Source organism: Coregonus clupeaformis, chromosome 29 (assembly GCF_020615455.1).
Source record: "Coregonus clupeaformis isolate EN_2021a chromosome 29, ASM2061545v1, whole genome shotgun sequence".
Lineage (NCBI taxonomy): Eukaryota > Metazoa > Chordata > Actinopteri > Salmoniformes > Salmonidae > Coregonus > Coregonus clupeaformis.
Genome location: NC_059220.1, coordinates 22,405,574 through 22,428,869, shown reverse-complemented (window position 1 = coordinate 22,428,869; position 23,296 = coordinate 22,405,574). Strand labels below are relative to the sequence as shown.

General features: G+C 43.4%; 2 protein-coding genes across 4 annotated transcripts in view; both read left to right on the top strand.

The window, feature by feature from the left end:
• LOC121544855 (lateral signaling target protein 2 homolog) overlaps positions 1 to 13,061 on the top strand; it is a 39,120-nt gene extending 26,059 nt beyond the window's left edge. For 2 of the 3 annotated variants that reach the window (XM_041855061.1, XM_041855063.2), the window contains exons 2-14: positions 205 to 345; positions 3,430 to 3,567; positions 3,778 to 3,980; positions 4,097 to 4,186; positions 4,351 to 4,440; positions 4,523 to 4,624; positions 4,830 to 6,281; positions 6,580 to 6,678; positions 6,995 to 7,158; positions 10,191 to 10,301; positions 10,435 to 10,539; positions 10,649 to 10,752; positions 10,855 to 13,061. In XM_041855061.1, coding sequence (XP_041710995.1) covers positions 205 to 345; positions 3,430 to 3,567; positions 3,778 to 3,980; positions 4,097 to 4,186; positions 4,351 to 4,440; positions 4,523 to 4,624; positions 4,830 to 6,281; positions 6,580 to 6,678; positions 6,995 to 7,158; positions 10,191 to 10,301; positions 10,435 to 10,539; positions 10,649 to 10,752; positions 10,855 to 10,986 — 2,931 coding nt within the window. In that variant the 3' untranslated portion in view covers positions 10,987 to 13,061. The remainder of the gene's footprint in view (positions 1 to 204; positions 346 to 3,429; positions 3,568 to 3,777; positions 3,981 to 4,096; positions 4,187 to 4,350; positions 4,441 to 4,522; positions 4,625 to 4,829; positions 6,282 to 6,579; positions 6,679 to 6,994; positions 7,159 to 10,190; positions 10,302 to 10,434; positions 10,540 to 10,648; positions 10,753 to 10,854) is intronic. The other variant, XM_041855062.1, reaches the window with a different exon arrangement.
• A 761-nt stretch (positions 13,062 to 13,822) lies between these two features.
• LOC121544348 (fibroblast growth factor receptor-like 1) overlaps positions 13,823 to 23,296 on the top strand; it is a 42,703-nt gene continuing 33,229 nt past the window's right edge. The window contains exons 1-2 of the mRNA XM_041854277.2: positions 13,823 to 14,189; positions 17,995 to 18,090. Coding sequence (XP_041710211.2) covers positions 18,006 to 18,090 — 85 coding nt within the window. The 5' untranslated portion in view covers positions 13,823 to 14,189; positions 17,995 to 18,005. The remainder of the gene's footprint in view (positions 14,190 to 17,994; positions 18,091 to 23,296) is intronic.

Genomic DNA, 23,296 nt, shown 5'->3' with positions numbered 1-23,296 from the left:
TAACCGGGTGGTAGCCGGCTAGTGACAGTGACTAAAGTTCAGGGCAGGGTACTGGGTGGGAGTCGGCTAGTGGTGACTATTTAACAGTCTGATGGCCTTGACATAGAAGCTGTTTTTCAGTCTCTCGGTCCCAAAAACTCTACGTCTACTCTCTACATGTGAAGTCCTTTATTTAACCTCTCCTCTCTATCGCTCTCTCTGCAGAGGACGGACCCTCAGCTCCTGGCCCAGTTCTACTATGCTGATGAGGAGCTCAACCAAGTGGCCACAGAACTGGACAGCCTGGATGGCAGGAAGGACCCTCAGAGGTGTACCCTGCTGGTCAACCAGTTCAGATCCTGTCAGGTAAGAATCTATAGGGACTGACACTGGTTCATTTGAATACCCTCGGAATAGGGCTACAATTCTAGAGCAAGTCTTTTATAGTTTCGTTTCGCCATGTTTCTAATTTCTTTGACTTCAAACTCCATCAATTAATACAAATCCATCACAGACATTTTATGAGGTAATGCTATAACCCTTTTTGACAGCGAGCACTTAAATAATCCGCCAAGCAAAGTGAGTGAGAGTTCAAGTATTGAAGTTTGAGTTTGACCTCAAATGTTTAAAACTACTACAAGAATTCAAGTGTTTGCCCGTTAAAGGGATGTGTTTTTGAGTTTAGAGGATCATTTATTTTTTACTCCTGAGTGGAGTTTGAACCACAAAAAGCCTGATATGGTTGGCTAATATGGTAGGGGTTGTATGATTGGACGGGCCCTTAAATCAATCCGGCTCACAGTGACAAGGTGAGATAAGGAGTCCCTCTGGGTGGAAGCAGGTGATTATCTTGTCACATTTTGTTGTTGTTTTGTTTGCCCTTATCAGGTTGTGAGTAGGTTGTGTTGCTGTTATCTAGGTCAGGACTGAATGCTTGGATGAGTGACATCTTTGGAAGGCTTCTATCTAGAGATATTCTATCATGACACACCTGGTTTGATGTTTTCAGGCAGTATGGGGTCAGAGTGAAGTGTTGACTGTCAGGTTGTTGTTGTATGACTTGATATGTCAATGTTATGTATATCAACTATAGGATATTAGCATGCTTGACAGGAGATAAAGGTTATCCGCCACACAAACATACTGTATTTGTCTCTGTCTGAGACCTGTCACATGACAGATGGTAGGCCATTGTGTCGATTTGGAGTCGGGGGACTTTGACATTTATATACTATTCATCCTCCAGATATGTGGTGAGGCGTGTGGGGTCGGGACTGTGTGAGTTGATGGCTGCTGCCTGCTGGGGTGATATTCAGGGGGGCAGACTGAGAGAGGTCGTTAGCAGGCCCACCACCATGCATGAGCCTAGTGCACCCAGGGCCCTGACGGGGGGGGCTTGGGGGGGTGCTTCTAATAAGGTCACTACTTGATATCTATCTGCTTTCCCTCTCTTCAGATTCTCTCTGTCTCTCTATCCCTCCCTCCCACCCACCTCCTTGCTCCCTTTCTCCATTCCATGCTCTCATTGGCCCTCCTCTCTTCGTCTTTCGCTCGCTTCATTGACACCTTAAAGATGCACTATGCAGATATCTCTCCGCCATTTCCTTGTTGCAAAAATTCTAATAGTTCGCCTAATTTCAGTTTATGTGACAAAACAAGCAAGTATAGTGTAGAGAATCATTGTACTGTGAAATATATTTTCCATAACCAAAAATATTGTATTTTCATCTGTTTTGAAGCTGGTGTACAAAACCGAAAGTAAAATATGCAAACACTAAACTTAAAAACGGGAAGCATAGAAATAGCACACAGAACAGATGTACCGCTTCTTACACTTGGTTTCAATGAGAATGACAGATCTTTAACACACACTTCTATTTGGTGGGGTCACCCAAAAAGTTACATATTGCAGCTTTAAATTGACCACGCCGTGCTGTGGTCTGTGTGTTAGCTGTACATTATGATGTGCTTCGTAAAACGAAAGAAAGGCTTTTAGCTGACTGCAGGACATTTTCAGCAACTGAGAAATATCATTCCGGGTTTGGCTCATTCCATATCTCCCCCTAAAGGAAAATAAGAATGCTTCAGGGAAGCTGCGCTGCCTCTTAGTCTCAGTCAGTGTTTTGCTTACACACTCAGTAATGCCAAACACTTTCACTTTTCAAGTTGCAGTTTAATGTGTAATATATTTGCTATACTTTTAAATCCCATGGTTAGAAAAGTATTTTGGTTTAGGCTACCTCGTGAAGACAAGAAACACAATGTTACCAGCATGCTTTCATAATACCCTGTATACCTGAGAACCCCAGAATGGAAGGCAAGTGGTCTGACTGTGCAGAGTTGTCTGCTCGACCCTAATGTAGCTCTTATGAGCTCCTTATTCGTGGCCATGGGCTTCACTGGGGTGCCAAGCTGCTCAAGTTATGTTGGCGTGGTTGCTCTCACTGCATGGACTGCAGGAGCGGATAGGGAGCGAGGGAAGGAGACAGAGACAGATTAACAGTAAAAGAGATAAAAGAAGAGAGAGCAAAGCAGAAACCTAGAGGGTAGGAGTGTAGAGCGAGCAAGCTCTCGATCTGCAGCTACTGTAGGTATCATCCCAATGTCATTTTCTGTGATGAGGGCTGATAGTGGTCAAGATTAGACCTAGCTGTAGTGTACCATACAATACTATGGCCAGAGGGGAGGGAGGGAGAGAGGGAGAGAGGGAGAGAGGGAGAGAGGGAGAGAGGGGCTCATTGTAAGTCATTGTTATAGCTGTTGTACATGCCAGCGGCACACAAGCTCTTGATTAGCTCTCGCTGTGTGTGCCAATGTGTTTGCACCGCTGCAATTATGTGATTTAGTTGTGTTTTTTTTTATTGAGGGGGAATTAAGTTGTGACTGAGGGCTATAATGTGACCGTTCTGGCCATGGGTCTGTCTAATTGTTTTCAGCCTATTCCCTGTTTAAAGGGATTCTCCGGTACAGTTGTATACCTTTTCGCCAGTAGTTCTGAAAGTAGCGCTTAGGAGACAAAAGTGGTCCCCGAAAATGGCGTACTACGTCACGTACAGTATGTGCAGATATGTACACCACGTCATTGGTCTCTTTCTCGCTCTGCTGTGTGTGCATCTTGCTAGCTAGGGATTTCGTGGCAAATTGAGGTAAGAGAGTAATTCTGCTCATAGATTATGCATATGAACTACACATTGACAAATCCAGCTCAAAGCGGGAAGTTAAAAAAATACTTAGTAGCTGCAAAATGTCCGGTGCATGTCTTCAAGACACTACATGTAGAGGGTGATATTGAGTTAGAGGATTTACATGAGTAGTTTGTGAAACATTATTAGAAAACATGTGTTCTTTTGCTCTGTTTCCAGTCGTTCACCCAACAGGAAAAAATATATTGACTGGCCTTTTTCATTCAGTACATTTATCCACTAATTTAGTCACTCCCTGTGTCTGCAGGACAATGTGTTGAACATTATCAACCAGATCATGGATGAATGTATCCCTGGTGACAGAGCCAACAGAGACTTCTGTGTCAAGTTCCCAGAGGAGATTCGCCATGACAACCTGGCAGGACAGCTGTGGTTTGGGGCTGAGGTACTGTACTGTATGCCGTCCAGTATCATCTCACACCACAATAACTATAGGCACTCTTAAAGAAGTTCTCGCTATGTAAAGGTGTATCGTTATATAGCCGAACTCATTATTCCTTGTGTTAATCCCTTGCACATAGACAACAAGTCTTAATGAGACTAACCTGGATAAATAACTCCAGTCATTCCCTTCTCTCTCCATCTGTGTGTGTAGTGTCTGGCTGCAGGCTCCATCATCATGAACAGGGAGCTAGAGAGCATGGCCATGAGGCCTCTAGCCAAGGACCTGACCCGTAGTCTGGAGGAGGTCCGCAACATCACGCGAGACCAGGCCCTCAGAGACCTCAACTTCTACACCGACCGCATGAGGGACGCGCTGCGCCACTTCGACAGCCTCTTCGCTGAGTTTGAGCTCAGGTAGCTATAGGACATCAACATCTTTAGGTTTTGGACATCATCAACTACAACATATTTGACTGTATTTACGTATTTATTTATTTTTACACAATTCCCTCTATCTCCTCTTCTGTCAGCTATGTGTCAGCCATGGTGCCTGTGAAGTCTTCCAAAGAATACTATGTTCAGCAGGAGGTGATTGTGCTCTTCTGTGAGACTGTGGAGAGGTGAGTTGTATGGGGAGGCCACAGAGGAATAGAGACGAGTGATGTCACATGGGAAAGTCCAGGAAGTTTCAGACATGGTACTTCATGCATGCAGGGTTTAGTACATTTTTCAAATGGTTGGCCAGTATTATTTCACAGCCTCTCATCTTTGTTGTTTGTCTCAGGGCACTCAAGCTGGGCTATCTCAGCCAAGACATGATCGATGACTATGAACCCGCTCTGATGTTTACCATCCCCAGACTAGCCATTGTGTGGTAAGTGTTTTCTCCTCTTCCTCTTCTTCCTAGAACTCTCTGACAGTAATAACATGTTATAATCCCCCTGTCTGTCCCTCAGTGGTCTGGTGGTGTACTGTGAAGGTCCGCTTAACCTGGATAGGAAACCAGAGGACATGTCTGAGCTCCTCCGGCCTTTTCGCACTTTACTGAAGAAGATCAGGTACCGTTAAGAGGATACACATATAGATTGTCCTCTGTATTTAATCATAGGTAGAAAATAGCGCTGTCAATCTTCACAACAATCTTTTGAACGTCAGTCTCAAGAACCTGGGCAAACAATCTAAAGGTCATGGCGCACTATCATCCTCATTGAGTGATCATTTTAGGCTGGTAAGTATGTTGTTAAGGTTGTGTTATTCCCATAGGGACCTGCTGCAGACCCTGTCAGAGGAGGAGTTGTTGACGCTGGAGCGTAGCCTTTGTATCTCTCAGGACGGGGAGTTCCCTTTGGTCCCTGAGCGCCCCCCCACCCCAGCCCCCACCATCACCCCAGACCCCCCCTCATCCAGCAGCCCCACCAGCGACACCCCCGAGGGGGGGAGCGAGAAGGAGCAGCAGCAGGAGGTGCTGTCTCTGTGCATTTCCCACATCCAGGAGGAGGACCGGGAGTGGGAGGAGGTGAAGCGGGCGAAGGAGCAGGGTTCTCTGTGTGAGGAGGTGGAGGAGGCAGACCTGGCATGCTCAATGCAATATGATGAGGAAGAGATCGAACAGCTCAACATGATGGTGTACCGTGTGGGGGACGAGATGTCCACGCTGCTGTCCCCTCCCAGCCAGGGCCAGTCCCCGGCCCACCGCCCCAACAGAGGGGGCTCCAGCGGGGGCTCCAGCACCGAAGCCTCCCCCCTCCGGGTCCTGGTGGGCCGGGGAAGAACAGGTCTCTACCAAGAGGAGGAGGACAGAGTCTTCTTCATGGAGGACCTGGACGCAGGAGGGGACATTGTGACCAGCAGCCGTCTGACCTCGCCTTCCAAAGCCCCTCAGCCCTGCAGGCCTGGCCCCCTGACAGACTCAACCAGGAATGGCTGGCCCACTGACGCTCAGTCAGATCCGTCCCAGCAGCCCCAAAACCTGCCCCCACAGTGCCCCAGCACCAAGCGACCCGGCCTGGAGCCCCTGCCCTACACTAATGGCTGGGAGGTGGGCCTGGAGGGGGGCGAGACTGCTGAAGTCATCGCACACCGTATGGGAGGGATGAAGCTCTCGGCCACAGTCATCTTCAACCCCGGCTCCCCCAGCCTGACTGAGCTGGCTGTGGACAAGCTGCTCCTGCCCCACCCCCCCTCCTCCTCAGAGACAGAGCCCTGTGGCCCCCTGGTGGCCACCCACTGCCTGCTCAACTCCTGTGTCTGCTGCGGCAGCTGTGAAGAGGGCCATGATGACGCCCTCACCATGGACACCACAGGGCTGGGGATGGGCCTGGGGTTGGACAAACACTGCAAGCCCCCTCCGCCACACAGCCCTGTCATCCAGTCCTCTGCCTGTCGCCTGGCCTCCTCAGGACACAACCTACATGGGAAGGGGGACTCTCCCCCCCAGCTGATGCCCCCCTCCTCCCGCTGCTCCTCAGAGCTTCCTCCAGGGGAGGAGGAAGGGGACCAGCGCTGTGACAAGTGCCAGGTGGTGGTGGCCCCAGGACATCAGCAGGGCCTGGGCCAGGACAGCAGCCCCAATGGAGTAAGGGGAGCCCCAGAGCCCTGTGTCCACCAGTGGAGGACAGTGAGGAGGCCTCAGGCCAGCAGGGGAAGGGACAGGGACAGGACGGGGACCAGAGAGGCAGACGGGGAGTCCAAGGAAGAGAGCAAGAACAACACTAGGTATGAGCACATGTACTATAGGTGTGTGATTGGATGATGTGTTATCAGCGCTCCACTTCAAAGCAGGTAGGCCTCAACAACAGTCATTTACATATCTGTGGAAAGCAAACTTCCTCCACGTCCCTCTGGCTAATTTAACCCACATCTTGTCATCCACTTGTTGATTGTGTTTGATGTTCTAGTTGCTATTTGCACTTGCCTTTATGCTACTTTTGTTCCAATCATAACGTTCACAGATGCCGTTTTATGTTGCCCATATGTTATCGGTTTATTATTTAATTTAATGATTCATTCCCAGTTTTTTTCAGGACTCTCCTCTCAGCTCAGTCTCCAGTAGTGACTGTGAGAGTGTGTCTGTCACCACATGTAGTCTGTCCAGCAGTGCTTATACAGCCAGGTAACCACTGGCCGTATGTTTCTGTTTCATACATCCCCATGTTACAGCTTATGGTATTACTATAACCCTTGCAATTAACCTCTATTTCACTCATTGTTGAGATTGAAATCAACCACAACCCCTATAGTACGATGCATATTCAAGTACAGTAGACAATATTTTGGTGAACAGTGTTTCTGTGTTTATATGAATGACAATGTGACAGTTCCTCCTCTGCCTCTCTCCCTCCATTCTCCCTCTCCCTTCACTGGATCTCTCTCTCTCCTGCTCACACTCTCTCTCTCTCTCGTACGTGCGCTCCCCCTCTGTCCTCCAGCCCTGTCAGCAGTCTGACCATGAGCTCAGGGACGTCAGAGGATCTGGACCACCATGAGATCCAGCTGGCCCTGCAGGCTGCTAAGATGGCCACCAGGAACAAGATCCGCTCGCGCTTCCACAGCAGCAGTGACCTCATCCACCGCCTCTTCGTCTGCATATCGGGTATCTCTCTCTCTCTCTCTCTCTCTCTCTCTCTCTCGCTCTCTCTCTCTCTCTGTCTGTCTGTCTCGACTGTCTGTCTGTCCAAGGATATTTATCTCTCTCTCTCTCTCGACTGTCTCTCTCTCTCTCGACTGTCTCTCTCTCTCGACTGTCTCTCTGTCCAAGGATATTTCTCTCTCTCTCGACTGTCTGTCTGTCTGTCCAAGGATATTACTCTCTCTCCAAGGGTGTATCTGTGGTTTGATCGGGTGAATCAGTCAATGTTTCTCATGTTTTGGTTATTTTTACTCTGAAAGACAATGAAATCAGTATTTTATTGCTTTAATCAGTGTGCACTCCTCTTCATGCCACTCCATAGTACTCCATTACTCTTCTCTATTTTTACAAATGATTTGCCGCTAGTCTTACAAGAAGCTGAAATGACTATGTATGCTGATGATTGCACACTACACATCAGCACCCACAGCCAGTGAGCTCACTGAGACTCTTAGCAAGGAGTTACAGTCAGTGTCAGAATGAGTAATAAACTGGTCTTAAATACATCTAAAACCATCCTCTTAGACCTCAACCTCAACTGGAGTTTTACATAAAGGGTGTGACCATTGAACAAGTTGAAGAAGTTGAAGTCCTAGGTACAACATTGGAAAGTCAGTTATGAAGGTCAAGTCATATTGACAAAGTTGTTGTGAAGATGGGGAGAGGTATGTCTGTTATAAAAAGATGTTCTGTGTTTTTGACACACAGATCAACTGTACTAGTTGTTCAGGCTTTGATCTTGTCCAATCTTGATTACTGTCTGGTAATATGGTCAAGTGTAGCAAAGAAAGACCTATCAAAGTTGCAGCTGGCTCAAAACAAAGCAGCATGCCTTGCTTGCCCTTAACTGCGCACACAGAACTAACATCAACAACATGCATGATAGTTTTTCATGGTTGAGGGTTGAGGAGAAATTCACTACTTCTCTTCTAGTCTTTATAAGAAACATTTGTGTGTTGGAAATGCGTAACCACTTGTATAATCTATTTGCATTAACTTCAAACAGACATCCATACCCCACCAGACACACCACTATGGGTTTCTTCATGGTACCCAAACCAAAAACAGATTTATTGCGTCGCTTAGTTATGTATAGAGCCATATCATCCTGGAATGCTCTGCCACCAGAGGTTACTCAGGCAAAAAGAAAGTTTAGCTTTAAAAACAAATGTTAAAAAACATATTGTATCACAGCGCCTCTCCTCTTTCTAAAGATCTAATTTAACTGTATATAAGATTATGAATGATGTGTAAATAGTATTTTTGTTGTCCCTTGGTGTCTTTCGAATATAAACTCAGCAAAAAAAGAAACATCCTCTCACTGTCAACTGCGTTTATTTTCAGCAAACTTAACATGTGTAAATATTTGTATGAACATAACAAGATTCAACAACTGAGACATAAACTGAACAAGTTCCACAGACATGTGACTAATATAAATTGAATAATGTGTCCCTGAACAAAGGGGGGGTCAAAATCAAAAGTAACATTCAGTATCTGGTGTGGCCACCAGCTGCATTAAGTACTGCAGTGCATCTCCTCCTCATGGACTGCACCAGATTTGCCAGTTCTTGCTGTGAGATGTTACCCCACTCTTCCACCAAGGCACCTGCAAGTTCCCAGACATTTCTGGGGGGAATGGCCCTAGCCCTCACCCTCCGATCCAACAGGTCCCAGACGTGCTCAATGGGATTGAGATCCGGGCTCTTCGCTGGCCATGGCAGAACACTGACATTCCTGTCTTGCAGGAAATCACGCACAGAACGAGCAGTATGCCTGGTGGCATTGTCATGCTGGATGGTCATGTCAGGATGAGCCTGCAGGAAGGGTACCACATGAGGGAGGAGGATGTCTTCCCTGTAACGCACAGCTTTGAGATTGCCTGCAATGACAACAAGCTCAGTCCGATGATGCTGTGACACACCACCCCAGACCATGACGGACCCTCCAACTCCAAATCGATCCCGCTCCAGAGTACAGGCCTCGGTGTAACACTCATTCCTTCAACGATAAACGCAAATCCGACCATCACCCCTGGTGAGACAAAACCGTGACTCGTCAGTGAAGAGCACTTTTTGCCTGTCCTGTCTGGTCCAGCAACGGTGGGTTTGTGCCCATAGGCGACGTTGTTGCCGGTATTGGATGTCTTACAACAAGCCTACAAGCCCTCAGTCCAGCCTTTCTCAGCCTATTGCGGACAGTCTGAGCACTGATGGAGGGATTGTGCGTTCCTGGTGTAACTCGGGCAGTTGTTGTTGCCATCCTGTGCCTGTCCCGCAGGTGTGATGTTGGGATGTACCAATCCTGTGCAGGTGTTGTTACACGTGGTCTGCCACTGCGAGGACGATCAGCTGTCCGTCCTGTCTCCCTGTAGCGCTGTCTTAGGCGTCTCACAGTACGGACATTGCAATTTATTGCCCTGGCCACATCTGCAGTTATCATGCCTCCTTGCAGCATGCCTAAGGCACGTTCACACAGATGAGCAGGGACCTTGGGCATCTTTCTTTTTATGTTTTTCAGAGTCAGTAGAAAGGCCTCTTTAGTGTCCTAAGTTTTCATAACTGTGACCTTAATTGCCTACCGTCTGTAAGCTGTTAATCTCTTAACGACCGTTCCACAGGTGCATGTTCATTAATTGTTTATGGTTCATTGAACAAGCATGGGAAACAGTGTTTAAACCCTTTACGATGAAGATCTGTGAAGTTACGTTTCTTTTTTTGCTGAGTTTATAACTATTTGTATATTTATTTTTTCATATCATTGTCTATAACTGTTCTGTACTTTGTCATGTATTTGTATGTTTTATGTGGACCATAGGAAGAGTAGCTGCTGCATGTGCAGTAGCTAATAGGGATCCTAATAAACTAACCTCCAAAGGTTTTACACTGTGTTCCACAATACACTAGCCTACTGGGCTTTGCTCTTATCATATGTACCACATTTGCACCACAGTTTCCTTGCATCTCACTGGTTCCTCTTGACCCCTTGACCCCCAGGTGTTGCTGACCAACTGCAGACAAACTACGCGGCTGACCTTCGAAGCATCCTGAAGACACTGTTTGAAGTCATGGCTACCTCTGAGCAGGGGGACAATGACAAGCAGAAAGGTGAGAATATTTATATTGACTTGCAGTAATGTCAAGGATCTTAGTGTACTTCTCCCAGTATGTTATTCTGTAATGTACTGTATATTGACAGAATGACCATGGTTATGACACGGCTGTGCTCTGTGTGGTGCAGCAGGTCCTGGGCTGCGCAGCGCCGTGCTGGAGGACTGTGCTCTCTGTCAGGAGACCATCTCTTCCTCGGAGCTGGCAGCCAAGGCCCGGGAGGGACAGTTCGAAGGTTAGCACCTCCCATTTCTCCTCAAAAATGACATACACACATGACATGCATGAAAAGTGACATGAATAAACAAGCAGCACTATTAATGTGCCCCTGCTTTTCCCTGTAGATCCCCCAGATTGGGTTCCTGATGAGGAATGCGACTCCTGCATCGCCTGTAAGGCCCCCTTCACCGTCATCCGCAGGAAGCACCACTGTAGGAGCTGTGGCAAGGTAACACAAAGAACACCTGCACAGATCTCTTTAAGTATTGTACTATGTAAAATAAATGGATAACAATCGAATATACCTTGTTTGTTCTACGTGTCATTTCAGATCTTCTGCTCTCGCTGCTCCTCCCACTCAGCCCCGTTACCGCGGTACGGCCAGGTGAAGCCTGTCAGGGTGTGTACGCACTGCTACATGTTCCACGTCACACCGTTCTACAGCGACAAGACTGGCATCTGACCCCTGCTGTACCAACAGACTTCCCCACCTCCCTGCCCCTGCCTCTACAGGAGCATATCCAGAGGATATGAGGCTATATTCAAAGTAAATCCCCAACTGCACAGAGCGACCTTAACGATCATCTTCATCACACTGCACGGCAAGGCAAGGCTTTGTAATAAGGTGGACATGGATGAGAGAGCAGAGAGATTAAATAAAGTCGGATGTGAAGGCACAGACTATGATTATACCCTTTCTGTTGTTGTTGAGATGCTACTGCTGCCTGAAAGGGACCCACAGGGCCTGATACTATGCTGTCCTCCTCCTCTGACTCACTGATGCCTGTCTGTGGAGGCAGAGGAAGAAGAAAGAAACAACATACTGGAAATAGGGTTTTGTGCTGGCATGTTGCAAGGCTACTCTGGACATGTCCAGTCCTTTAGGAGCAGCTTCTGGGGCTATTTGAAGCTGAAAAGAGAGAGAAAGCCTTTGGAACATTTCTGTTTTATTGCTTGTGTATAAAAAAAGCTTTAGCGGGCTTCCCACACTTGTGCCAGAGCTCTCACAGGGCTCCGATTACTTTAAAGAATGTAAGTCATAATAAACATGTAAATAAGGATAATTATGTTGATAGTGATGATGATCTCCGCACCACTGATCTCACTTGTTTGGCCACAATGGTTGTAAAGGTTTTAATTTGAGTTTGTCATGTAATTCCTGATGCTTTAAGGATGAGGAGGGGAAAGCAATCCTCATCAGGCTACCTATCAGCGAAGCAAAAAAAAAAAGAAGACATTTACTCCTAAAATGGTTTTATGTATCGATTCCTCCCACGGAAACGTGTGGAGTATTCAGCAATGCTTTAAACGGCAATGAATGTGTGATATCATTTAAAGACATGGGATTTTGATTTTAGCGACAGTGTCTCAAAAGGACACTAAAAGTTGTCTGCCCTTTTAATAACAATGTGGGCAGTGGCCATTGCTCTTTCAGTCACATGTCATGTTTTTTTACGATTGATCTTGTTCCGTACCCACCCCAACCTTAACCTGTGTAACTCATAACCTCCTACCACACATAATCAGCACCTACAGTATCTGATTGTTAGAATCATGGAGTGCATATCACCTGCTAGTTGGAGGTTCATGAGGCTTCCCTCCCATCAGTTGGTTAAGGCAGCAATATTATTTCCCCCCCCCTCTGTATATTGTTGCCAAGCTCATTTATCTTAAGTATATTTGAACTCTCCCAATGGTCACACTGATAGCACACTTATCTAGACAGCTGTCACTAGAACAGAGACAACCCTCTCCTACTACACTAAGCAGGTCATTGGTGTACATTCTCATTATCTTGGTTACATACCAGCTGCTGTTGCGGAAACATATGTGATCTGTAGTGAAATCAGTTAGAATATGTTACAGATATAGTCTCATACCATTCCGTTGTTAAATTTAAACTAGACTGTTTCATTACATCCTAACCTGGTTATATACATCGTCTCCATACCTCTCTGCACAATGTAGTACTGTTCCCAGTTGATAACCACTTCCTCTACTGTTACATCATCATCATCTTCTTGCTCCCTCCTCTAGTCATCTCTGATGCGGAGGGGATGCTTCCCCATCTGGGTTACAATGGAGAATGAGTTGATGTGGGTAGAGGAATGGCCAGTCTGACATAACTGACTCAAACAACGATGGCTTTCTACACTTCAAGGCCGCACCAGTTATATCAAATCTGCGCTGACTTATAAGCTAATTCTCAGGCTTCATCTAGTTTAGATCACTCACTACTTCTACAAGTTTTATTTTTATTGAGGAAAATATAAAGACACTTTTAAGAGATTATGTAATTTTAATTTTATAAAGAACAAAATGAAATTATGTAAATGTTTAAATCTATTACTCCTTTTTCTGTATAAAGGAATGATGCAGTAATTCAAGGACTGGATATCCTATTACTTCAGAGCTTGTTCTTATTTTGTAAAGGCTAGGCACATTTCAATAATAAGAGCTATGTGAAACATTGGGAAAAACTGAAATAATATGATTTAGTTTTAAATGTCATGAAAATTAAATGACTTCCTCTTTGAATAAGTGTTTATCATCATTTCTGTCTTGTACTACTACACATGTCCTTGTTATTCTCTCAGGCAGGTGTGACATGTCAACTCCTCATTGATACATACCGTCTTGAGAGTAGACACCATCAATCACAACATGATCCAAAAGGATTTAATGTCTTTGGAGCATGCTTCTTGTGATACATCTCAGTCCCACTGGGTGGCAGCACCTATTCATTTGATGCCTCATTGTCTGCTATCTGACTGATAGTATGCATGCAGTTGTTCAGTATTTGTTAGGATCCCTATTACTGGGGTCCAAACAAGGTTTATTCAGTCTGTTATCCATACATTAATGCAACTCACCCCTAACAATTAAGTGTTTCCTTTTTATAATTCATTTTAATAAGTGGATGTTATGGGAATTGCTGAAAGTTTACTCTTCTCTTGTTCTTCTGGGGTTAGGATAAAGTTGCCTCAATGCTGATCTGAGGTCAGTGTTGTAGTTTTACTCCTAATGGTCAAGGTCAGGAATTGGGGAGGGAAACTTGATCCTAGATCTGTTACAGGGGTGACTTTTACCCGAACCCCTGATTGTCAGCCACTGCATTTATTTTAAATGACTGTGGATTATTTTGGCAACTTTAAATTGAGGCATATACAATTGCATATTTGACTCGTGTAGGGGCTATTGGATCGTGATAGTGAGAAATAAATAGTTAATTTTTATAGAGTTAACCAGTCCTTATGTGATTGGTCCAACGTTGAGAGCTGGGATAGACAACTCGCTGCGCTGCGTAAATCTCGGAGTGAATGAAGTAGAGTCTACTGGAAATACAGATTGGATGCAGACTTTAAAAACTATCTAACATTTCCAGTTTGTCGAGAAGTTAATTCAGCATTTTAATGGATACCCATGTGTGATAAATGGATGCATTTGATTGTATGCTTTGTCTGATTACAGTTTTTCCATATAGCCGATCGATGCTGGATGGATATACAGTCAGTCAGCGATCATTAAAATAGTGGTGGTAGCAAGCGTCGATGAAATCGGCCACTGTCAATAAATAAATGGAGACGCGGACTTCTATGAGAATGGGTAACCAGTTTTCTATGAAGAGGCTGATACGAGGTTAACTTCATTCACTGGAAACTTCAGGTATGTCATTCATAAGAAACATTATTGTGCAAAATATCCAGGGCATATGACCTTTTTCATACGATTAAATGGTTGGTAATAGTTCATATAAATATTATTTATTTAATTTACTGTAAAATAAGACTTGATTGGCTATTATCAATTGGTTGCTTACCTATACAGTGATATGGATATAATTACTATTCAATTAATTTGCCATGATGTGTAATTTTTAGATATGGTAAAATGTTATATACAGTAATTCGTGAATGCAAATGGTGACAATTATACAATATAATACAGTTGTGTTTCAGATTTTTTTTTAGACATAAGGGGCAGTCTGTGAGGGCAGCATAACTTTAATGAGTGTGCACCATATTGACCACAGATACAGTGCCTTCAGAAAGTATTCATACCCCTTGACTTATTCCACATTTTGTTGTTGCAGTCTGAACTCAAAATGGGTGAAATCAATTTTTTTTCTCTCACCCATCTACACACAATACCCCATAATGACTGAATGAAGTGAAAACATGTTTTTAGAATGTTTAGCTAATTTATTGAACATGAAATACAGAAATATCTAATTATCTAATATCTAAGTATTCACACCCCTAAGTCAATACATGTTAAAATCACCTTTGGCAGCAATTACAGCTGTGAGTCTTTCTGGGTAAGTCTCTAAGAGCTTTGCACACCTGGATTGTACAATATTTAAAATTCTTCAAGCTCTGTCAAGTTCGTTGTTAATCATTGCTAGACGGCCATTTTCAAGTCTTGGCATAGATTTTCAAGCCGATTTAAGTCAAAACTGTAACTAGGCCACTCAGGAACATTCAATGTCATTTTAGTAAGCAATTCCAGTGTATATTTGGCCTTGTGTTTTAGGTTATTGTCCTGTTGAAAGGTGCATTTGTCTCCCAATGTATGTTTGGAAAGCAGACTGAACCAGGTTTCCCTCAAGGATTTTGCATGTGCTTAGCTCTATTCCATTTTGTTTTATCCTGAAAAACTCCCTAGTCCATGCCGATGACTAGCATATCAATAACATGATTCAGCCACCACCATGCTTGAAAATATGAAGAGTGGTACACAGTGATGTGTTGTGTTGGATTTGCCCCAAACATAATACTTTGTATTCAGGACATAAAGTTAATTTCTTTGACAATTTTTTTTGCAGTTTTACTTTAATACCTTATTGCAAACAGGATGCATGTTTTGGAATATTTTTATTCTGTACAGGTTTCCTTATTTTCAGTCTGTCATTTAGGTTAGTATTGTGGAGTAACTACAATGTTGTTGATCCATCCTTAGTTTTCCCCTATCACAACCATTAAACGCTGTAACTGTTTTAAAGTCACCATTGGCCTCATGGTGAAATCCCTGAGCAGTTTCCTTCCTCTCTGGCATCTGAGTTAGGAAGGACACCTGTATCTTTGTAGTGACTGGGTGTATTGATACACCATCAAAAGTGTAATTAATAACTTCACCATGCTCAAAGGGATAGTCAATGTCTGCTTTTTTTTTACCCATCTACCAGTAGGTGCCCTTCTTTGTGAGGCATTGGAAAACCTGCCTGGTTTTGTGATTGAATCTGTGTTTGAAATTCAATGCTGGACTGAGGGACCTTACAGATAATTGTATGTGTGGGGTACAGAGATGAGGTAGTCATTCAAAAATCATTTTAAACACTATTATTGCACACAGAGTGAGTCCCTGCAACTTATTATGTGACTTGTTAAACACATTTTCACTCCTGAACTTATTTAGGCTTGCCATAACAAAGAGGTTGAATATTTATTGACTCAATACATTTAAGCTTGTCATTTTTTTATTAATAATAAAAAATAATAGTATTTTTGTATTTGTATTTATTACAGATACCCATTAGCTGCTGCCATGGCAGCAGCTACTCTTCCTGTGGTCCAGCAAAATTAAGGGAGATATACAATTCAAAAACATTACAATACATTTCACAACAGATTTCATAACACATTAAGTGTGTGCCCTCAGGCCACTACTCTACTATCACATATCTACAACACACAATCCATGTGTACGTGTGTGTGTATGCATGTGTCTGTGCCTGTGTGTGTGTGTGTGTCTCTTCACAGTCCCAGCTGTTCCATTTTAATCAGATTTTTTAATATGATTTTACTGCTTGCATGAGTTACCTGATGTGGAAGAGAGTTCCATGTAGTCATGGCTCTATGTAGTACTGTGCGCCTCCCATAGTCTGTTCTGGACTTGGGGACTGTGAAGAGACCTCTGTGGGGTATGCAAGGTGCTTTCAACATGTCAATACCTCTCACAAATACAAATAGTGATAAAGTCCATCTCTACTCTACTTTGAGCCTGGAGAGATTGACATGCATATTATTAATGTTAGCTCCCCGTGTACATTTAAGGGCCAACCGTGCTGCCCTGTTCTGGGCCAATTGTAACTGACTGCAGCGCTTTAAGTGTTGCAGTGATTACACTTGCTGTGGTAGCTGACGTGTATAGTGTTGAGTCATCAGCGTACAATGGGGGAAAAAAGTATTTAGTCAGCCACCAATTGTGCAAGTTCTCCCACTTAAAAAGATGAGAGAGGCCTGTAATTTTCATCATAGGTACACGTCAACTATGACAGACAAATTGAGAAAAAAAAATCCAGAAGATCACATTGTAGGACTTTTAATGAATTTATTTGCCAAACACACCGCCCGGGCAATGAAGGAGTGGCTTCGTAAGAAGCATTTCAAGGTCCTGGAGTGGCCTAGCCAGTCTCCAGATCTCAACCCCATAGAAAATCTTTGGAGGGAGTTGAAAGTCCGTGTTGCCCAGCGACAGCCCCAAAACATCACTGCTCTAGAGGAGATCTGCATGGAGGAATGGGCCAAAATACCAGCAACAGTGTGTGAAAACCTTGTGAAGACTTACAGAAAACGTTTGACCTGTGTCATTGCCAACAAAGGGTATATAACAAAGTATTGAGAAACTTTTGTTATTGACCAAATACTTATTTTCCACCATCATTTGCAAATAAATTCATTAAAATCCTACAATGTGATTTTCTGGAGAAAAAATTTTTCTCATTTTGTCTGTCATAGTTGACGTGTACCTATGATGAAAATTACAGGCCTCTCTCATCTTTTTAAGTGGGAGAACTTGCACAATTGGTGGCTGACTAAATACTTTTTTCCCCCACTGTACATAGACACACATGCTTTACTCAGAGCCAGTGGCATGTCATTAGTAAAGATTGAAAAAAGTAAGGGGCCTAGACAGCTGCCCTGGGGAATGCCTGACTCTATCTGGATTATGTTGGAGAGGCTTTCATTAAAGAACACCCTCTGTGTTCTGTTAGACAGGTAACTTTCGATTCACAACATAGCAGGGGATGTAATTGGGGGTATTGTGTGTAGGCCTGAGACACAAAATCTCAATTTTATCTATTTTAAATTCAGGCTTTAACACAACAAAATGTGGAAAAGGGGTGTGAATACTTTCTCAAGGCACTGTATATATTGAATATAGATAAATATACTAACACAAAGGGTAGATATGGTATTGTGTCAATCAATCACATGATTTAAAAAATGTGTATATCTGCACTATGCATTTTCATTTATAAGAGAAATCCCCATGCATTTCAGTTCCATTATGCAAAAGACAAAGCCATGACACATAACTGTGTGTCTGACTTGGAGGAGCATATAGATTGTCCATATGATCTAACAAGGCAAACTGCTTTCCCTGGGGATGGATGCGAGTTCTGTTATGTGCACTAACACAATCTGGAAGGCCTGAGTGTTTTTATATTTTTTGACCATATGTCTTTTAGATTTGGAGAACATGAAGTTGTCTTCGGTCAGGATGGGAGTCGTCAAGATCATGCTGCTCATCTTTGAGGCCATTCTGTTGTCTGACTGTGCAAGGGGTGAGTAACATCTTTGGGATATTTATTTTATTTAACTTAACTTTACTGCCTTTCTTTCTTTCTTTCTTTCTTTCTTTCTTTCTTTCTTTCTTTCTTTCTTTCTTTCTTTCTTTCTTTCTTTCTTTCTTTCTTTCTTTCTTTCTTTCTTTCTTTCTTTCTTTCTTTCTTTCTTTCTTTCTTTCTTTCTTTCTTTCTTTCTTTCTTTCTTGCCTAAACAGCAGTGTCCAATCGTTTTAGTGAAATATTAGAAGATATATTGGTTAGTCTAAGTTAGTTTGACTGCTGTGGCTTTTTGTTTACATGGAGAAAAGCTCAGTTGGCTCTAACATCTTTACACTAAGAAGTAAGAGAGGGGAAAAAGTATAAAAAATTCTTAACAGAACCCAAAATCAACAGTGGGGAAGTAGAGAGAAAACCAACCCAATACCCCCCTTCAGTGTGGGATCTTTTCAGTCATGGCCATACAGTATGTGTGTGTGACTGTGTGTGCATTCACCACAGCTAATCCAAACAAACACATCCATCAGCTTCCCAGGGTGAAAGAACACAAATCAGTCCAGCTCTCCCAGGGTTGGCCCAGGGATCGGACTGTCTCAGCATCACGTCTGTGTGTGTCTGTTTGTTTGTGTGTCTGTGTGTCTGTTTGTTTGTGTGTCTGTTTGTGTGTGTGTGTGTGTGTGACCATGACTTGGGTTGAAAAATTCCTGGAACTTTCAATAAATTTCGGTTGGAGGATTCCTGGAATCAGGGGGGAATAAGCCGGAAATCCGGAACCCTCCAACCAGCCAACCAGGATGTTGGGAAAACCAGGGAATTTATTGAAAGTTCCCGGATTTTTGCAACCCTAACCGTGACAGTGTAGTGTGCCATTGTTCAGACAACTGTCTGCATTGATTGAGATTGTTAGACAAATGCAGAACGCATAGTATAATTATGTGTATGGTTTCCACAATATCACCTGTCATCGATGGCTGAAAATGTCTAGAACAGCTCAGTAGAGTTTGAAAGTCAAATATCTGAAAATAAAATAATTCACCTTTTCAATTAGAGCGCTTTGAAGCATTCACATAGACTTATAGTGTGTTCTCCAGCCTCTTGCAGTGGTAAACCAGACATCCTGTTCTATGCCTCTCTCCTCATTCTCAAACTCAGTATGGCAGCAAATGGAAGTACAACTTGCATGTGGCTAACAGGGCATTGCAATACGGGGCAGGTGGGGGCAGGTGCAGGCCGCTGCTGGTTTCGAGGGGGGCAGGATTACATCAGTGATTACAGACAATGCCTTATTCACAGCAGGACAGGCAAGCCTTCGAGACTCGGCTAAAGCGAAAGTGAACAAGACGTGGAGGCTAAATAAGATTAGACAAGCAATTATGTATGTTTACAGATTTACAGATGTCAGAGAAAGGAGAGAATCAATGAGGGAAACAGACTACTGAGAGAAAAACAAGACATCCTTATCACACAGAGATTATACAGTATATCACCGAAAAAATAGGGGCGGCAGGTAGCTTAGTGGTTAAGAGCGTTGTGCCAGTAACCGAAAGGTCGCTGGTTCTAATCCCCAAGCCGACGAGGTGAAAAATCTGTCGATGTGCCCTTGAGCAAGGCACTTAACCCTAATTGCTCATGTAAGTTGCTCTGGATAAGAGCATCTGCTAAATGACGTAAATGTAAATGTAATGCTTTTCATACTTTCTTTCTGAAAGTGATTGTAGAAGTGTATACAAGTGTATTGTATCCAAGACAGAGACAAAGAACAGTCCCAGAAAAAATATTTAGTAATTCTCCTTTCTGACATCGTATTCTCTGTTTTAAGTGGCCATGTTTTAATATACACTGAGTATACAAAACATTAAGAACACTTGCTCTAGCCATGACATAGACTGACCAGGTGATTCCAGGTGAAAGCTATGATCCTTTATTGATGCCACCTGTTAAATCCATTTCAATCAGTGTAGATGAAGGGGAGGAGACAGGTTAAAGAAGGATTTTTAAGCCTTGAGACAATTGAGAGATGGATTGTGTATGTGTGCCATTCAGAGGGTGAATGGGCAAGACAAAATATTGAAGTGCCTTTGAACGGGGTATGGTAGTAGGTGTCAGGCGCGCCGGTTTGTTTCAAGAACTGAAACGCTGCAGGGTTTTTCATGCTCAACAGTTTCCCGTGTGTATCAAGAATGGTCCACCACACAAAGGACATCCAGCCAACTTAACACAACTGTGGGAAGCATTGAAGTCAAAATGGGCCAACATCCCTGTAGAACCCTTTTGACACCTTGTAGAGTACATGCTCAATGAATTTAGGCTGTTCTGAGGGCAAAATGGGAGGGGGGTGCAACTCAATATTAGGAAGGTGTTCCTAATGTTTGGTATAATCAGTGTATATTTTAGTTAATTAAATGAAATAATTTTGTCAATTTAATGAAATCATCTATTGGGCTTTTATAGGATTATTTTAATTCTCAGGCATACAGGACTGCAGGGTGAAATGAAGTCTCCAGATGTTGATGGAAAAGTGCCCGTAGTCGACTGGACAATCCCTTCGAGAGAATGATGTGACCACAAGCTCCCAGTTATGACACAATGTGATCCCAGTGTAACAACTTCACCGTTTGATATCCTATGAAATAAATGGTTTTGTAGACGAGTGTCCTGGCTGTTAAACTGTCCCTATAAAAGTTAACAGGCTATGATAACATCATTGACAAATACAAATGAAATTATACAGGAGACAATCCTTTCGAGTTACGTGTGAAGATATAGTAACGTATTGGAAGTGTTTAGCGGTTTTATCTGGTATTATATAAGCATTTTAGCCTTTGCTAAGTCCAACTTAAAGGACACAAAGTGATAATGAGCTTGCTGATGTCAGTCACTTCACCATACAATAGCTGATCATTTATCCCACTACGCCAGCCAGGACTAGTCTTCCCTTGTGCTCTGATTCCTGAAACTTGCTCAGGACTGATTCCTTGGACCTTCTAGGACCCCCCCCTCATGTTCCCCCGAGCAGCTGTAGGAGGTGCTCAGTGATGCTTCCCAGCGGAGCTTCTAATATGGTGACAGGACTGGGGACCACTGTGGTATAGTAACTGTGGAATGCAGCAGCCGGGACATATGGACCTGCTGTGTGTTCTGCAGGCCTGCTCGGTGACAATGAGAGGATACAAGGTGTCCCTAGTACTTACCAGCATTCTCACACACACACAGATACAGACACACACACATAAATTATTACATGGCTCTTATTGGAAACAGAAGTGCAGTGACATCTATACAAATTGTGTACTTTGTTTGTAGGCGAGGCCAGCGATTTTTGATGCAGACAAGTATACTGTATCAACATGTCAGAAGTAGCATATTAGCTTGACATGAGAGTTTTTAACATCAGACAAATGTTTACTCTTCTATACCTCCTGAGCCATCTGGAGAAATGTAGAGCATACAAACTGCTCTGCAACTCTTTTGGAAAATATACATTTTATAGGAGAGTTACATCATGGTTTTATAACAAGAAGGTACTATTGGATAAATTGTATGCGAAGGGCCTTTAAAATCACAAGGCCATTTGGCTCTCAGACAGGTTTCCATTTCCTTTAAACGTAATGAGGCTAGTTTCCCAGTAACCAAATACCCCAAAGTCCTCTTATTTTTTGTAAATACGGCCCAAATAGTAAGAAGGTAACGACACAGTGGTGTTCTGGCACATGAGCCCAGCTGGAGAAACAGAGGGCGAGTGGACCAAGGAGAGAGCGAGAGAGAGAGTGAGAGAGTGAAAGAGAGAGGGGGGAGGGGGGGTCTAAGCAGTACTGTAAAATATTTGCCATGTGTTTGAGTAGTCCCCTCTGAAAACACTTGATTTAGAAATGACAAATAAAGTCAGGGTCATCAGATTCGCCCATGAAATACCAGAACTTAAATAGAGCGGATTCATCATAAACCCACCAACACCCACAGACCCACCCAACTCGGTGCTGTCCGACTGATTGACATGCCACCTCTGAACTCTGTGGGCTGCCAAGCCATTTTATGACCAAACAACAACCACTGCTCGCTCGCCATCCCCCTTACACGTCTCCCTTCTCTCTCTCCAGTCCCTCTCTCTGCATTTCCTCCCGTTTATTACCAGTGTAAAGCCAGAGGAAGTGAACTAAGTTAATGTGCTGTCATTAAAACAAGGCATGGAGCTGACCTTTACTCCCACCCACCCTCTCTCAGCTCCCCAATAGCCCCTATTTACTGAGTCTGGGACTGGGTCTATTTGCAGAGAACAATGGGCGGATTATTACATGCACTGGTCCCCCCAGTCGGACATGGCAGTACTAATTAATTTTAAACACTCTTCATCCCTGTAGAGTAAGTTTATTTGCAGTCTATTAGTGTACTGCAAACCAGGGACTCATTTTACTGAGGGGCTGCGATTTAGAGGTGCGTGAGAAGGAGTTACGAGAGGGAGCTACGCTCAGGGTTTTGTGTATAAGTGTGTCTGTATATGTATGTGTGTGTTTTATTAAGCACACAGCAATTGCTCTGTGAGAAGTCATGATAATGAATTACTAAAGAAGCAGAAGCCAATTTAGAAACCCTAGAAGTATGAGTTACCAGCTACAGCAACACTTATTCCCTCTCCAAAAGTTCCATCACTAATAGTTACTACTAGTAGGTACTACTACATCAGGCATCATCAACTAGATTCAGCTGCGGGACGATTTTTTGTTGAGCAGATGGTCGGGGGGCCAGAACATAATTACAAATAATTTGTAGACTGCAAATTGACCACAAGAAGCCCAAACAGATATAATGTTTGACTGAAACAATCATTTCAAACCTTGCTTACATTTGTAAACGATCACGTGTCTCTGTTATGTGTGAGAATACTTAGGAACAGATTTCTTAAATTAAAATCACTTGGAACTGATATCCTGGTGTTTTTAAAGTATTTTCTGTCCAACAAAGACAATTGTACAAAATAAAAATATGTTTATTTATTTTTAATTTTTTGCTCAGAAAACTTGGGGGGCCAAATAAAACCCCCCGCGGGCCTCCAGTTGGGGAACCCTCTACTACATCATACCACTACTACCACAGCGACTACTGCGTCTACAATTACTAAAATAACACATACAGCTGCATCTATCATTACCACCACCACACACTGCTGCCCCTGGCAAATCTATGGAAGGGAAAGGAAGTCTAGGAAGGG